We start from the raw sequence: 17917 nt of genomic DNA, 5'->3' as shown, positions 1-17917 counted from the left end.
TTAATACAATTTTTTTACATTTCACATGCCAGACATTAATGCTTTCAGCAAACCATTCAAAGGGAGGGTGTTATAAGAGTCTAAACACAATGTGTTACTAAATCAGGAAAACAATAAGACCAACGTCAAAACTAACAATCGTTGTGCCCAAAACTAATCATTTACATTTCCTTGACTCAATGCAAATGGATTACCTGTCTGAGCCACAAGTATAATTCTGTCATTATCTGGATCATACTGATTTTTATTGAAATGGATGGTGATGTGGAAAGTCTGGCCTCGCCGGATTATTAGTCGCTTGGTACTGATCTCGGTAGTTCTGTGCTTTCGGTTGTTCTTCTCACAATGAAAGTCAACATAACTCACGATACGTCCGGCACCAAAGTCAGCTTAAGGAAAGAAAAAGATGGGTTAAGCTTTGAGTTCCTGCAGCTTTGAGTTGAGCAAACACAAATGGTGAAGATCAGCCAATGCTGAATGCTGCAGAGCTGGTGTTGCTAGGTAATGCTCTGTTCACCTATTAATCCTCCCGTTTGAAGCTGATATCTCATTTGCCTATAATGGTAATTAGATATAAATATATAGCAGCTAAATGTGCAACACAATACAATAATTTCATCATAATCAAGTATTTAATGGGACTTGTTACATTGAGAGAAAAGTGTGGACTTCCATATAAACAAATTAAATATTTAATATACCAATATCATTCCATAAGACAGTTTTTTGCCTCTGAATTAATTCGTCATTTGACTTCTAGAATATATTCTTTCCACAACAAAAAGTGTCATAAAATATTTTGTTTTGAATCTCAGAGCTTTGAACAATTAACATATATTTGCAGTAATATGCTTTAATGACCTAATTTTAAAGTAACTAAGAATATGAATGTTACACAATTATTAAAAAATATACAGACCATCTCTATCAGAAATTACCACAATTGCTTATAGAATTTGCTTCTTAGTCATAGAGTCATACAGTGTGGAAACAGGCACTTCAGCTCAACTTGCCCACACTGACCAACATGTCCCATCTACACTAGTCCCACCTGCCTGCATTTGCCCCCATCCGTTAAACCTGTCCTATGGTACCAATGTACCTGTCCATATGTTTCGTTAACATTGTAATACTGCCTGCCTCAACTACCTCCTCTGGTAGATCGTTCCATATACCCACCATCCTGTGTGTGAAAAGGTTACCCTTCAGGTTCCTATTAAACCCCCCTCCCCCCCTCCTCCTCCTCACCTTGAACCTATGTTCTCTGGTTCTGGATTCCACTTCTCTTGGCAAGTGACTGTATGTCCAATTTAAAAAAAACAATTTCAAGTTCCATTTCATGGGAAGGATTAAGGTTGGGTCAATCACTTGAAAAAATCCTCGGGTATATTACGCAAGCAAAAAGTACGATGTCAGATGGTTCAGGAATAAGGATAAAAAGAAATCAAAGTACCAGTTGATAGGGAAAGAAAATTGTTAACCTAAAGGAAGATAAGTGGAAAACTATCAAGACAAAAGTGTGGGAATGTGGCTTTGCTTTGCGAATAGTAAATGTTTTAATGTGAAATAAGTAATATCAACAGTGCTGCACTCACAGAACCTGAATACTGTAATCATGTGGATGTTGCAATAACATTCATAGCTGCGATGTAAACACTATTGCCGTAGATGGAGGGTACAATTGCTGTGTCAGAAAGGAGACAAGTAAAGTCATGTTTATCGTCATATGTACAAGTGCAGTGAGACACAATGAGGAGTTTGAACAACGTGTGCCAACGCTTTCCAGCTCCAGGGGAAGCTACTTTGGTCAAAGCAGCAAAAACTTAAACCAGGACTCACATAGACAAAAGAAATTAAAGCAAATGTAGCTTACTTGGCCCCTCACAAGATCAATGAGATCAAGGCTGATCTTTTATCGCAGTATCACTCTTTTATATTAACTCTATAACCTTTTGAACCAATTTCTAGTCTTGGTCAGTCACCCTGTGTGCAGATTATCAGTGGTACTCAAATAAATTGATAGCTTATTGAGAGTAGCGTGCAGAGCTCCAGTCAACTGCTGATATTTGGTGTTTTGCAAAATGATTGCTAATTTGCAGAGGCATTGCTGACAGATAAATTGTTTCAACCTGTACCATGGACCTCAGTGCTTACTTGTTCACATTTTTTCCAGTTACATATGTGGCATAACAAAGAACAGTACAGCACAGAAACAGGTCCTTCGGCCCACAACATCTGTGCCGAACATGATGCCAAGTTAAACTAATATCTGCTCCCTGCATGTGATTCATATCCGTGCATATCCATGTGCCTATCCTTGCCTGCCTAAATGACCATCCCTGGCACTAGGTTTCAAACACCAACCACTTTATGTGTAAAGAAAATCCCCCACACATCTCCTTTAAACTTTCTCTCTCTCTCACTGTCAAGCTATGTCCTCTAGTCTTTGACAGTTCCACGATACAAGATACAAGATACAAGATACATTTATTTGTCACATGTACCAATTGGTACAGTGAAATGTGTGGTCGCCATACAGCCATACGAATAATAAAGAGCACAGAACGTGAAAGTCTTTAACACAGACATCCCCACACAGCGGGGTCAAATTCCCACTGTGAGGGAAGGCTCCAAAATTCAGTCATCCTTCTCTGTTGTCCTCCCGTGGTCGGGGGGCTCCCGAACCCCCTGCTGAAGCCGCTACGGGCGGCCCGATGTTCAGGACCGCTCGCCGGGGTGATGGAAGTCCGACGTCAGGACTGGAGGACCCTAGGAGAAAGGTTCTGACTACCCGTCCTATTTATGCCACTCATAATTTTATATATGTATCTGTCAGGTCTCTCCTCAACTTCTGACGTTCCAGAGTAAGCAATCCAAGTTTGTCCTTATGGCTAATAGTCTCTAATTCAGGCAGCATTCTGGTAAACCTCGACTATACACTCTGCAAAGCCACCACATCCTCCCGTAATGCAGAACTGCATGCGATTCTCCAAATACGGACTAACCAAAGTCCTATAAATGTCCAACATGATTTCCTGACTCTTACATTCATTGCCCCGATTGATGAAGGCAGGCATACCATATATCTTCTTTATCACTTTATCTACTATTGTTGCCACTTTCAGGAAGCTATGGAATGACCCCCAAGATCCTTCTGTAAATCACTTTCTGTTAAGGGTCATGCCCTTAACAGAAAGTGAGTACAGAAGAGTACAAAAGACCAAACCAACTACCAGACAAGGCTGACCTGCAGCAGCTCTGAATCCTCCAAACACTGCTCCTTCATTTTAGTCGGAGACAGACACAAAAAGCTGGAGACTCTTCCTCCTCGACCCAAAATGTCACCCATTCTTTCTCTCCAGCGATGCTGCCTGTCCCGCTGAGTTACTCCAGCTTTTTGTGCCTATCTTCGGTTTAAACCTGCATCTGCAGTTCTTTCATTTTGGGTGTATGTTGTTCATATCTGATCAAAACTTAAGAAGTAAAAATGAAAGCAAATGAAAGCAAACAAGTAATCCTGCATTTTCACTCACTGCTTGCCATGCTGTATGAAGTGTAGGCTGCCTTTCTTTGTTTCTCGCAAACACACTTGTGCACACACCTTGAAGTAAAATGATAATGACTGAAATGGAATAACTGACATGCGATCAAAATTTGCATATGATTTGTGCTTCACTTTATTTGCTCCACACACCACGTGATCATTAAAGGCGTGCTCCTTTTTTAAATAATTGAGTTTTTTTTATTCACAAAGTCAATGGAATTATTTACTTTGTGTCAAAGCAAAGCATAGCATTTCTTTCACAAATCACAATGGCGAAATTGATTAAAACCATTTTCTGCCCTACCAGATAAATCCAACAAAGACAATGTACCCTTTAACCACAAAACATTTCTTATCCAACATATCAACAACTTTCACTTTAAGGAATAGTGCCCGCCACATTACAAGGAACAGTTCAATCAATTCCTCAAACAAAGCAACGTGAACACTCAAGAGTTGCAAATATATTAGAAAGTTATTTTTCTTACCGTAGACAGTTTTGCTGGGTTTTCTTTTTTGGTATATGCCTTATTTAAATGAAAACACCGAAACATGTCATCTTCTCATGCAGTTTGTCATGCCAAAGCAGTGAATTAACACCAGCAGTTGATAACCACAGCTTTTGTTTTGATTGAAGCCGTTTCTAAACTGATTTCTGAGCTGGCAAGAGGAGAATACCTAAAACGATGTTCCACATCTGTAACCCTCTCTGAAACCAAGCTATATCCTCAAGTTCAAGTTCAAGTTCAAGTTCAAGTGAGTTTATTGTCATGTGTCCCTGTATAGGACAATGAAATTCTTGCTTTGCTTAAGCACACAGAAAATAGTAGGCATTTACTACAAAACAGATAAATGTGTCCATATACCATGATATAAATATATACACACATGAATAAATAAACTGATAGTGCAAATAACAGAAAGTGGTTGGTAATAGTCAGAGTTTTGTCCGAGCCAGGTTTAATAGCCTGATGGCTGAGGGGAAGTAACTATTCCTGAACCTGGTTGTTGCAGTCTTCAGGCTCCTGTACCTTCTACCTGAAGGTAGCAGGGAGATGAGTGTGTGGCCAGGATGGTGTGGGTCTTTCATGATACTGCCAGCCTTTTTGAGGCAGCGACTGCGATAAATCCCCTCGATGGAAGGAAGGTCAGTGCCGATGATGGACTGGGCAGTGTTTACTACTTTTTGTAGTCTTTTCCTTTCCAGGGCGCTCAAGTTGCCGAACCAAGCCACGATGCAACCGGTCAGCATGCTCTCGACTGTGCACCTGTAGAAGTTAGAGAGAGTCTTCCTTGACAATCCGACTCTCCGTAATCCTCTCAGGAAGTAGAGGCGCTGATGTGCTTTTTTGATGATTGCATTAGTGTTCTCGGACCAGGAAAGATCTTCAGAGATGTGCACGCCCAGGAATTTGAAGCTCTTGACCCTTTCAACCATCGACCCGTTGATATAAATGGGGCTGTGGGTCCCCCTCCTACTCCTTCCAAAGTCCACAATCAGTTCCTTGGTTTTGCTGGTGTTGAGGGCCAGGTTATTGCGCTGGCACCATATGGACAGTTGCTCGATCTCTCTTCTGTACTCTGACTCATCCCCATCAGTGATACGCCCCACAATAGTGGTGTCGTCAGCGAACTTGATGATGGAGTTCGCACTGTGGTTCGCTACGCAGTCATGGGTATAGAGTGAGTACAGCAGGGGGCTGAGCACGCAGCCTTGAGGTGCTCCCGTGCTGATTGTTATTGAGGCTGACACATTTCCACCAATACGAACAGACTGTGGTCTGTGGACGAGGAAGTCAAGGATCCAGTTGCAGAGGGATGCGCAGAGACCCAGTTCTGCGAGTTTGGTAACCAGTTTGGAGGGGATGATTGTGTTAAATGCCGAGCTGTAATCAATGAATAACAGCCTGACATATGAGTTTTTGTTGTCCAAGTGGTCCAGTGCGGAGTGGAGGGCCAGCGAGATCGCATCCACTGTTGATCTGTTGTGGCGGTACGCGAACTGCAGTGGGTCCAGGTTTTTGTCGATGTAGGAGTTGATTTGCTCCATGATCAACCTCTCAAAGCACTTCATCACCACCGGCGTTAGTGCCACTGGTCGATAGTCATTGAGGCATGTCACCTTACTCTTCTTGGGCACCGGTACAATTGATGCCCTTTTAAAGCAGGTGGGGACCTCAGACCTCAGAAGTGAGAGGTTGAAAATGTCCGTAAAAACTCCCGCCAGTTGGTCCGCACAGGTTTTTAGAACACGACCGGGTATACCATCAGGACCAGGTGCTTTTCGGGGGTTCACCCCTCTGAAGGATTTCCTGACATCGGCCTCTGTGACTGAGACTGAAATGCCATCGCATCGAATGGGGGATCGGGAAGGCACATCAGTATTCTCCCTGTCAAAGCGTGCGTAAAACGCATTGAGCTCGTCAGGGAGTGATGTATCTCAAGTATCCTTGAATCATTTCTACAGAAAACAACTCAGTTTACAAACAGCAACAATGTAAATTTGCTTCAAGAAATTGCTTTTTAATTTATTTCCATTTATTTTAAATATTTCCTTATGACAAGGATGGGGGACATTTGGCCCATCAACTATGCGTCAGCTCTCAGGGTTATCCCCCCACTTACTTTCCTCAAATCAGTCTCCTGTTCCTGCCCATTAAAGCTTCCCACTCCTCGCCCCCTAATTCCCCAGCCAGCCACCTGCACTTGGTGTAATTCACAGCAGCCTATTTGCCTTAAAACCCAACTGTCTTTGGGATGTGGGGGGTAACAGAGCGTCTGGTGAAAACCTGCGCAATCACAAGAGCATGCAAACTCCACACATACAGTGCATTCAGAAAGTATTCAGACCCCTTCACTTTTTTCACATTTTGTAACGTTACAACCTTATTTTAAAATAGATTAAAAAAACGTTTTATCATCAATCTACACACAATACCCCAGAATGAAGAAGTGAAAACAGGTGTTTAGAAATTTTTGCTAAGTAATTAAAAATAAATAACGAAATATTGCATTTACATAAGTATTCAGACCCTTTGCTATGACACTCAAAATTGAGCTGATGTTCATCCTATTTCCATTAATTATCCTTATGTTCTACAACTTGATTGGAGTCCACCACTGGTAAATTAAATTGATTGGACATGATTTGGAAAGGCACGCACCTGTCTATATAAGGTCCCACTGTTGACAATGCATGTCAGAGCAAAAACCAAGCCATGAAGACGATAGAATTGTCCTTAGACCTCTAAGACAGGATTGTGTCGAGACACAGATCTGGAGAAGGGTATAAAATAATTTCTACAGCTTTGCAGATCCCGAAGAGCACAGTGGCTTCTGTCATTCTTAAATGGAAGAACTTTGAAACCACCAGGACTCTTCATAGAGCTGGCTGTCCGGCCAAACTGAGCAATTGGGCGAGAAGGGCCTTGGTCAGGGAGGTGACCAAGAACCCGATGGTCACTCTGACAGTTCCTCTGTGGGGGATGGGGGAACCTTCCAGAAGGGCAACTATATCTACAACACTCCACCAATCGGGCTTTTATGGTAGAGTGGCCAGACAGAAGCCACTCCTCAGTAAAAGGCACATGACAGCTTGCTTGGAGTTTGCCAAAAGGCACCTAAAGGAGATTCTCTGGTCTGATGAAACCAAGATTGAACTCTTTGGCCTGAATGTCTGGAGGAAACCATGCACCGCTCATCACCTGGTCAATACCATACTATGGTGAAGCATGGTGGTGGCAGCATCATGCTGTGCAGATGTTTTTCAGCGGCAGAAACTGCGAGACTAGTCAGGATCGAGGGAAAGATGAACGGAACAAAGTGCAGATAGATCCTTGATGAAAACCTGCTCCAGCGTGTTCTGGACCTCAGACTGGAGCGGAGGTTCACCTTCCAACAGGACAACGACCCTAAACACACAGCCAAGACAACGCAGGAGTGGCTTTGTGACAAGTCTGTGAATGTCCTTGAATGGCCCAGCCAGAGCCCGATCGAACATCTCTGGTGGGACCTGAAAATAGTTGTGCATCGACACTCCCCATCCAACCTGACAGAGCTTGAGAGGATCTGCAGAGAAGAATGGGAGAAATTACCCAAATACAGGTGTGCCAAGCTCGTAGCGTCATACCCAGGAAGACTTGAAGCTGCAATTGCTGCCAAAGGTGCCTCAACAAAGTACTGAGTAAAGGGACTGAATACTTATGTAAATGTGATATTTCAGTTATTTCTTTTTGATTACTTTGCAAACATTTCTAAACACCTGCTTTTGTTTTTTTTTAAATATGGGATATTGTATGTAGATTGATGACAAAAAATGTTTTTAATCCATTTTAGAATAAGGCTGTAACATAACAAAATGTGCAACGTGAAGGGGTCTGAATACTTTCTGAATGCATTCTATGTCAGCATCTACCTGGGTCACCACCTGCAGAGCCACTGTGACATTTGTGATTTTTGTTTTGAAAGAGGTAATATCTCCATTGCAATCACAGACAAAGAAACATCAAGCATGTACATTCAAGCAGAAGGTATAAGCCAGGTTCTCAAGTTGTTACTGCGGAACGGTTGAGAGAAATTTGTCATGAAAAGAAAATATCTTAAGATTTCTTTCAGAAGGTACACAAAATTGCTGGGGAAACTCAGCGGGTGCAGCAGCATCTATGGAGCGAAGGAAATAGGCGACGTTTCGGGCCGAAACCCTTCTTCAGACTTGCTTCACCAAAGTCAATGAGCAGGATTGTTTTAAACTGTCTGATTAGGTTTTGGGATTAACAACCAGACTGAACGACATGGCTGCCTGATCATGAAACCATGGAAAGCATGGATTTACCACAACCCCTGGATGAAATTCTAAAATTAAACTCACCTGCCATCACAAAGCTTTTGACTGGATCTTTGGAGTTCTTGTACTTCACCCTTCTGCAGATTTTGCTATTAGAACACGTTGGAAGATATTGTAGTCCCTCTCACCAATGCCACAAGGAAGTTTGAAATAGGAATTCAAATGCTGGAAACTTGCCAGCAACTTATCGTGGCTGATTGGTTCTGGTTGAATGCTGGTTTAACAACATCCAGGTAACATGATCCAATGATACGGGCCAGATACTGTGAATTTTAAATGAGGCTCCTTTCATGATATTTTGGCAGTTAACCTTAAAGCCTCTTGTACAGGTTTCCAGGTAACAGGAAGTTATTGTCAGCGAAGCAGAGACTAGATTGAGTTATCCCCCAATGGAGATAATTAAAGAAAAATAATGAAGTCTGTAAGAACTTTCTCAGCTGCTGGATCTTGCATGGCGCAGGTGTTTTTTTTTTTCAGATTAACATCCCCATAAAGATTGCAAAGTATTGTCAGAAAAACAAATCATTATTTGTGTACGAACACCTCAGGAGCTTTATTTCAAAGCAAAGGACATGAGTGAGTTGAAGACTTACTGGCAAATTGCTGGAACATTCTTAACATGAGAATAACATGCTCTGTCAACTACTGCTCTCTGGATTTGGGCCTTGAGACTGTATAAAGTAGAATGAATAATTTAGGATCCAAACAAAGCCAAGTGAGAATTTAGCCACAAAGTCAACTATTCATCCAGAGAGAGTCCTGCAAAACCACTCGAACACTGTGATTATCCTTAACAATGATTCAGAGTTCACAGTTGATTTCTCAGTTCCTCTGGGGAATAGTTTGGTGAGAGTGACAAGCCTGTTTACAGAGTCTCAATTGTCGACACAAGTAGCAGCAGGTGGCTGGTGTCATACCTACACTGAATTTAGCTTCACAAAAGTAAACCATCAGCATTATAAGCAGTAAGGTAATGGGGATGAAGCTGCAGTTAGACTGCAGGGAACAAAGGAGAAAAGCAGTCAAGATTGCAGGTTGACAGAGTGTACAGGCACAATCTCGTGCAACATTTTCTCAAATGCTTTGTCAGATGGTCATCAAAGAACGAGACCTCCGGCCCACTAGATGGTGGTTCTACTGGTTGTGAAAGGCACCAATTCTGTTTAATTTTGCCTCTGGTTCCACCAGAAGCATAGTCTTGCACTTCATGTGTGGCCCAGATACAATACAGGCTGAGGCACTGGCAGGTTTTCAGGACTGGGAATTGTCAATGGAAATGATCAAAGTGGATGAAATTATATATTTCAAAACATTTTGGGGTAGATTTATAAATAGGAATGATTTAGAGGAATATGGGCCAAATATAGACAGATGGAACTAGCCGAGAATGACAACATGGACAATGCCAGGAACAGGAGCCAAAGGGTCCATTTCCATGCCGTATGGCAGCTCTGTGACTTTCTGTCAATTAAGCCTCTAGGATGCAAGCATCAAAATGAGTTCTCAGTTTTTCAACTCCAATGGACTTCTCACCCGTGCATAGTGCAACAGTTGAGCACACACAACTTTCTGATCATGTATTTAATTCAATGTCCAATTTGTATCCAAGCAAAAAAATTCTGTGGGTCTTCATGTGGTTGCACAGATGTGGCCTCAGTCGAAATTCACTGGAAAGACAAGGAAACCAATTTCACAGGCTAATATCTATAACATTGAGATCCTATTTACAATCAGCAGCATTGGGCAGAACATACTCTTTGTTTGCCCACCAGGGGATTTCTGAATCAATTTATTCTGAGACCTTCATGAGATTACCAGGTAGATTGACATACCCAAAGACTTCCTGAAGAAATGTATCATCTTCACTGACTCCTGGCAATCTGTGACCCATGAAATGGAGCATATGCAGATGGAGTGGAGAACTTCACAACCTACTCACCCAGCTCTTCTATTAGTAGAAGAATCTGTGGTTACCATGTTGGCCTCATGAGACACCTTAGAATGGATAAAACTTGAATTGAAGCAAATTATCCTCAATCCAAAGAAACTGTTGAATAATAACAACATACCCAGTTTATTAGTACCTGAGAGGGGTGGCAGCACATCAGTAAAGGTTATGTGGCCTGGCCTGCAGTGTGTGCATTAAACCAAACTAAGATTAAAAGGCTTGGGTGCCTAAGGTACTTTTGAGGACCTCTTACATAACAATTAATCATCCTTAATATCCCTGGATGTCATGAAGAGTAAAGGGCTCTTTCATGAACTTCTAAGGGCAGTCTGTGTACTGAGAGAAGATGAATAGCAATCATGGCTTCATCATCATTCAGTCTGAAGAAGAGTCTTGACCCAAAATATCACCCATTCCTTCTCTCCAGCGATGCTGCATGTCCTGCTGAGTTACTCAGTGTAAACCAGCATCTGCAGTTCCTTCCCACACGCTGCTTCATCACATCTGGATTTCTCCACATCTGGATTGATGGAGTGAAATCCATTCATAAATTCTTCAGATTGCTGATAAACCTAGAGTTTGTTCCATCAATCATATGTGATTATGGCCGAACATCAAGGAAAGTGACATTTTCTCAATTACAGTGAACTAATAACTCTGAGGCTCGCACAACCCAGCAGGACAAAGATAATACAAAGGGTGGGCAGCTTGTTAGCATGATTGGTTGTGTGAATATACACATGCAGTTTATAACATGTGGTATAATATATTTGTAGGAGTCATTTATTGAATGGCACCAAGATAAACACAAGGCTGATACAGACCTGATGAGATTGCTTGAATGGAGTTCATACATGCTCAAGACCTGTTGTCCAGAGACCGCAGCTTGAAGGGGAGGGCAGAGTAACAAAAATTTTCGAAGCAAGATCATAGAAACACAGAAAATAGGTGCAGGAGGAGGCCACCTGCCCCTTCGAGCCAGCACCGCCATTCATTGTGATCATGGCTGATCATTCACAATCAGTAACCCATGCCTGCCTTCTCTCCATATCCCTTTATTCCGCTAGCCCCTAGAGCTCTATCTAACTCTCTTTTAAATTTGCCCAGCCTTTTTCTATGGATAGTCTCGGCAAATTCTTCATCTGACACTCCATGCAGCAGAGATTAATTTGGAGCTCACACTTTTATTACTGAACTAGACCAAGTGCAGACCCGTTGGGTCTGCTCCCCCAATGGTGTGATCCCCCAATCCCCCTATTGCACCTCCCCTGCCTGCTGCAGCAGTGAAAAGTTCAGAGTGTTCCTGTCTTGCAACTTTGTTTCGAAGTGTGTTGGAAGCTGATAGGAAGGAGCAGCCGTCAACGAATCAAAAGGCAGAAAAGCAGCCGGACGGCAGCCGGTCAGATGGCACGAGAGTTTTAATAGTATACTAGACCAAGTGCAGACCCCCCCAATGGTGTGATCCCCCAACCCAATATTCCACCATGCACCCGTCTCCTCCAATGGAACTGAAGTCGTTCCCAAATGTAAGATTCCAGCACTCCCCTGCCTCCCTCAGCAGTGGATTAAAAAAAAATCCAATTGCACCTCCCCTGCCTGCTGCAGCAGTGAAAAGTTCAGAGTGTTCCTGTCTTGCAACTTTGTTTTTCGAAGTGTGTTGGAAGCTGATAGGAAGGAGCAGCCGTCAACGAATCAAAAGGCAGAAAGGCAGCCGGACGGCAGCCGGTCGGATGGCACGAGAGTTTTATATATTAACTAGACCAAGTGCAGACCCGTTGGGTCTGTTTCCCCAATGGCGTTTTGCGGGGGGGGGGGGAGGGGGGGCTGCGGCATCAAACTCACATTAACTACCCCCCAAACACACAGGTGGGGGGAGGGGGGATGTGAAGAGGGAAGGGATGGGAGAGGAGGTGGAGGAAACGGGACAGATTTGGGAGGGAAAGGAGAGCGGGGTAGGGGGTGAGAGAGGGGGATGGGGAGAGAGATGTGGGGGAGGGGGAGGATGGGGAGGTAGGGGAGGAGGGAGGGAGGGGGAGAGGGGTGGGGGAGAGAGGGGAAAGAGTGGGGAGCGAGAGTGGAGGGGGAAGGGGGAGAGGTGGAAGAGTGGGGAGGGAGGTGGAGAGGGGTAGGGGGAGTGATGGAAGAGGGACAGAGGGCTAGGAGGAAGGGGGCGGGTGGAGAGAGAGAAGGGGGTGGTGTAGAGAGGGAAGGGGGTGGGGGAGAGGGGTGAGGAGAGGGAAACATAGAACCATTGAAATTAAGTGCAGGAGTAGGCCATTCGGCCCTTCGAGCCTGCACCACCCTTCAATATGATCGTGGCTGATCATCCAACTCAGTATCCTGTACCTGCCTTCTCTCCATACCCCTTGATCCTTTTAGCCACAAGGGCCACATCTAACTCCCTCTTAAATACAGCCAATGAACAGGCCTCAACTACCTTCTGTGCCAGTGAATTCCAGAGATTCACCACTCCCTGTGTGAAAAATGTTTTTCCCCTTGTTCTGGACTTCCCCAACATCTGGAATAATCTTCCTGCATCTAGCCTGTCCAACCCCTTAAGAATTTTGTACATTTCTATAAGATACCCCCTCAATCTTCTAAATTCTAGCATGTACAAGCCGAGTCTATCCAGTCTTTCGTCATATGAAAGTCCTGACATCCCAGGAATCAGTCTGGTGAACCTTTTCTGTACTCCCTCTATGGCAATAATGTATTTGAACATTGGGCATTGTGACATCACACAATGGAACGTTCACCATGGGCTGGGGCTCCTGCAAAGGCATATGTAAATGAATCCATTCCGATTGGACATCTGTGAGCTTCGGGCATTGTGACATCACACGATGGAACGTTCACCAGGGGCTGGGGCTGGTGCTGCTTCTATGGGTTAGAAGCCAGTTTATTTTTGAAATATTGGGGGGGGGGGGTGGGGAGAAGGATTTGATTAAAAACGTGCACTTAAACACGACGAAATGTAATGAGGAGCGGATACTTAGAAAGAAAAGTGAAATCTCTACCGAAATGGAAAAGATGTCGGCGATTCAGCTTTCCCCCTTATCCTTAAACTTTGATCCCTTGTTCTGGTCTTCCCCAACATCCGGAACAATCTTTCTCCATCTAGCCCGTCCAACCCCTTAAGAATTCTATACGTTCCTATAAGATACCCCCTTAATCTTCTAAAATCTAGCGAGTACAAGGCGAGTCTATCCAGTCTTTCTTCATATGAAAGTCCTGACATCCCAGGAATCAGTCTGGTGAACCTTCTCTGTACTCCCTCTATGGCAACGATGTCTTTGAGCATTGGGCATTGTGACATCACACGATGGAACATTCACCATTGGCTGGTGCTCCTGCATAGGCATATGTAAATGAATCCATTCCGATTGGACATATGTGAACATTGGGCATTGTGACATCACACGATGGAACGTTCAGCAGGGGCTGGGGCTGGTGCAGCTTCTGTGGGTGAGAAGCCAGTTTAGTTTTGAAATTTTGGTGGGGGGGGGAAGGATTTGATTAAAAACGTGTACTTCAACACGATGAAATGTAATGAGGTGCGGATACTTAGAAAGAAAAGTGAAATCTCTACCGAAATGGAAAAGATGTCAGCGAATCTGCGTCTGGTTTCGGAGTTGCAGGGAATCAAAGGAAGAAATGCGGCCGGAAGCCGTACATGTAAATGGATCCATTCCGATTGGACGTCTGCGAGCGTCGGGCATTGCGATTGAACATCTGCGAGCATCGGGCATTGTGACATCGCACGGCGGGAACGAATCGAAAGGCAGAAAGGCAGCCGGACGGATGTCGGACGGATGGGGCGAGAGTTTTACATATTAATAGATAGAAGATAGATAGATAGATGACATGCAGGGGAGGACAAAACATAAAGGTCAGACATCCAAAGAAGGGAGACCGAATGACGATGAAGTTGGGTAAAAGGGGGTGGTAATAGTCCAGTCAAACTAGTACCTTCACCAACCGCTAATTGCAAAATAATTTATTTTACTGCAGTGAATTACAGTATGGTCCCCTAAACACCACACTAAAAGTCCTAAAACATCCTAGCATGGGGAAGTGGTGTAATTTGCATAATATGCAAATTAGCTTCCGCCATTAGAGAAAATTCCACATTCATTGTGTTATTTGTAATATAAGCAGCAATTCAAGTATCCAAAATGATGTTTTCATGATCTGTGAAAATGATGAACATATTCGCATGTTAATATTATGTTTAACTTGCATGAATTAGTTTTTTCAATCAGAGAAAATAAAAACTGTCTGATAACTTTGCATCCGTGTGTCTGATACAAAAAAATGCATCTAAACATAAAGTCATAAGAAAGCAAGCATGAAAAATTGGATAAAGCAAGAAGTAATCGGGATCCTCTTTTTTCTGCTCCTGGTAAAAGTCATGGAGAATATTTGCTGCTGAAGCAACATTTGGCTTCCCATTCAGGTCGGTGATTATGATGTTGTAATTGAAATGTTCCACCAGCTTAATTTTCATATGTGTGAAGTCGTAAGCTGCAACCTCTGCACCTTTAAGACAGGTCTCCATTTTCTCAATCAATTCTGTTATTGCAATTTGTTCATCATCATTTTCCTCCAAGTACTTTGCAACCAACAGGAATGCTTCATGTCTTTCTACTTCTTTCCATCTCCCAAGCCTTTGCAACATTACCAAGTTTCGAAGAATGTTGCTGAGGAATTTGTTTTCCAGTCCTGAAGTTTACATTAAAGCTTTGATGACACTGCATCAATTGCAATCAGATCCTGAGCATATGCAATTCTGCCTGCAACTAACGTAGACCATTCATCTTTCCTTTATTCAAATGAATGTATTTTGGAATGATGTAGTTCCTACTGCATAGACATCCATGCCATTATGTTTTTTCTCATTGTAATTAGCTAATTCACTGCAAAATAAGCAGTGCCTGTTGAAATGGAATGTTGGAGATTCTGACTGAAGGACACATGGTGAGCGCTGATCCTCGTCAGTTACTTTTTCCTGTGCCTTTGCAATCATCCGTGGATGAGTGAAAACCCGTCTGCATTCTGTGTACACTCGCTGATCTTTATGCGTTCTTATACTACTTCCTTGCTGCTCACTGGCCTTGTTGATACTCTCGCTCCCTTTTTCTCGTAGTATTGCAGTATCCTGGCCATCTTTTAAACTTTTCTTGCAGAAAACACACTCAGCCATGGCTATATGTTGTTCATTTGAAAATAGAGATAATACTCATGTTAGGGTTAGGGTTAGGTTAGGGTTCAATCGGGTAATTCTTAAACCCTTTCTTAAATACACAATATTCATATTCCCTTCATACCTACAAAGCAGAGTACTTTAATGCATTTGAATGCTTAATAGTATTGAAATTACTATGACAGGTTATGCAGCCATACCAGCCTTCAAAAAGCCTTCAAATGCTCTATAACCCTCTAGTAGTCTTCTCGAGAGCCGAAATATTTTAATAAGATTTGATGACAATTTCTTGAAGGCTAAAATTATCGTGAAGATAATTGGAATACATTCAAAGGCTATTAAAGAAAGTTGTTTGAATGCTAATGAAGAGATATTTCTGGACTGAACTGTGGAGTACCACTGCTACCAGTTAGACAAGTTGCCATGTTCCTGAATTTATGAAATAAATTATGAAATATGAATTTTCTCTTACGGAAGCTAATTTGCATATTATGCAAATTACACCACTTTCCCATGCTAAGCTTTTTTAGGACTTTTAGTATGGTGTTTAGAGGATCATACTGGAATGTACTGCAATAGAATAAATTATTTTGCAATTAGTGATGGGTAACCCCCTCAAATTTGCTAGATTGACTGGATTATAAGGCATTTGTGATTAACAAAGACATCGAAATGCAAGAGATTTAAGCAAATGGCAAATAAAATTAGAAATAAGTTCAGAAAATAACAATGCTTAATATATTAAAGTCAAAACATAGAATTGGAGATATTGGTATGTTTATTTTATTATTGTCACATCGACTGAGATAGTGAAAGATGCTGTTTTCCGTGCTATGCAGGTAGATCATTACCACACACGAGTACATCTGCTAATGCAAAAAAAGAAAAGCAGAGTGTAGAATATGAAGTTACAGCTAGAGAATGTGCCGATACAAAAAAGTGCAAGGGCTGCAACGAGATAGATGGGAAGATCAGGACTTCATCCTTACCCTATGGGAGGTCCATTCAATGGCCTTTAACAACAGACAAGAAGCTGTTCCTGAAACTGGTGGAATATGTTTGTTATTTTTCATATCTTCTGCCCGACGGGAGCGGAGAGAAAGAAGAATGACCAGAGTGTGCGTGAATGTCCTTGATGATGCTGGCTACTTTCCCAATGCATCATGAAGTGTAGATGGAGTTAATTTTGGAAAGGGAGGCTGGTTTGCATGATGTACTGGGCTGTGTTCACAACTCTCTGCAATTTCTTGCAGTCTGGGGCAGAGCTGTTGCCATACCAAGCTGTGATGTATCCCAATAGGATGCCTTTCCAGTGCACCAGCGGAAATTGGTAAGCGTCATTGGGGGAGTGTCAAATTTTCTTAGTATTCTGAGGAAGTAGAAGCATTGTAGTGCTTTCTTGGCCATAGCATTAATCTGTTTGGACCAGTACATACGAGTGGTGAAAATTACACCTACAAATTTGAAACCCAACTATCTCCCCTTCTACACCATTGATAAGTACTGAGTCATATATTCCACCCAATTCCTTAAGTCAATGACAGGTTCCTTGAGTACTGACATTGAACGAGAGGTTGTTGTCTTAACACTATGTTACTAAGCTCGCTCTCTCTCTCTCCTTTCTGTATTCTGGCTTCTCATTGCTTGTGATCTTGTCCACAATGGTGGTGACATATGCAAATTTGCATGGAAGTAGAGCCGAATTTGGTAGTTGTGAATGTGTTAAAGTTCTATCCGCGCTATCAAACAAAACACATTAGTCAGTTTTACTATACAACAATTCTTCTTTATTACGCATGCGGGAGTGGGAGAGCAACCCCAAGTATGTAATTGGGGGTTCAGTATTGATGTGGATAGAGAACTGGCTGGCAAACAGGAAGCAAAGAGTAGGAGTAAACGGGTCCTTTTCACAATGGCAGGCAGTGACTAGTGGGGTACCGCAAGGCTCAGTGCTGGGACCCCAGCTATTTACAATATATATTAATGATCTGGATGAGGGAATTGAAGGCAATATCTCCAAGTTTGCGGATGACACTAAGCTGGGGGGCAGTGTTAGCTGTGAGGAGGATGCTAGGAGACTGCAAGGTGACTTGGATAGGCTGGGTGAGTGGGCAAATGTTTGGCAGATGCAGTATAATGTGGATAAATGTGAGGTTATCCATTTTGGTGGCAAAAACAGGAAAGCAGACTATTATCTAAATGGTGGCCGACTAGGAAAAGGGGAGATGCAGCGAGACCTGGGTGTCATGGTACACCAGTCATTGAAAGTAGGCATGCAGGTGCAGCAGGCAGTGAAGAAAGCGAATGGTATGTTAGCTTTCATAGCAAAAGGATTTGAGTATAGGAGCAGGGAGGTTCTACTGCAGTTGTACAGGGTCT

General features: G+C 42.7%; 1 protein-coding gene across 2 annotated transcripts in view; it reads right to left on the bottom strand.

The window, feature by feature from the left end:
- The window catches only part of LOC116986248 (protein-glutamine gamma-glutamyltransferase 2-like), a 35856-nt gene extending 27294 nt beyond the window's left edge, over positions 1-8562 (bottom strand). The window contains exons 1-2 of one of the 2 annotated variants that reach the window (XM_033041606.1): positions 8412-8562; positions 195-389 (exon numbers count right to left, since the gene is read on the bottom strand). In XM_033041606.1, the coding sequence (XP_032897497.1) occupies positions 195-389; positions 8412-8418 (202 nt within the window). In that variant the 5' untranslated portion in view covers positions 8419-8562. Of the gene's footprint in view, positions 1-194; positions 390-3533; positions 3636-8411 lie in introns of those variants that run through there. The other variant, XM_033041605.1, reaches the window with a different exon arrangement.
- Between the last annotated feature and the right edge of the window lie 9355 nt (positions 8563-17917).

The sequence above is a fragment of the Amblyraja radiata genome, chromosome 23 (assembly GCF_010909765.2).
Source record: "Amblyraja radiata isolate CabotCenter1 chromosome 23, sAmbRad1.1.pri, whole genome shotgun sequence".
NCBI lineage: Eukaryota > Metazoa > Chordata > Chondrichthyes > Rajiformes > Rajidae > Amblyraja > Amblyraja radiata.
The sequence above is the reverse complement of the archived record's forward strand: the minus strand, read 5'-3'. Positions and strand labels throughout refer to the sequence as shown.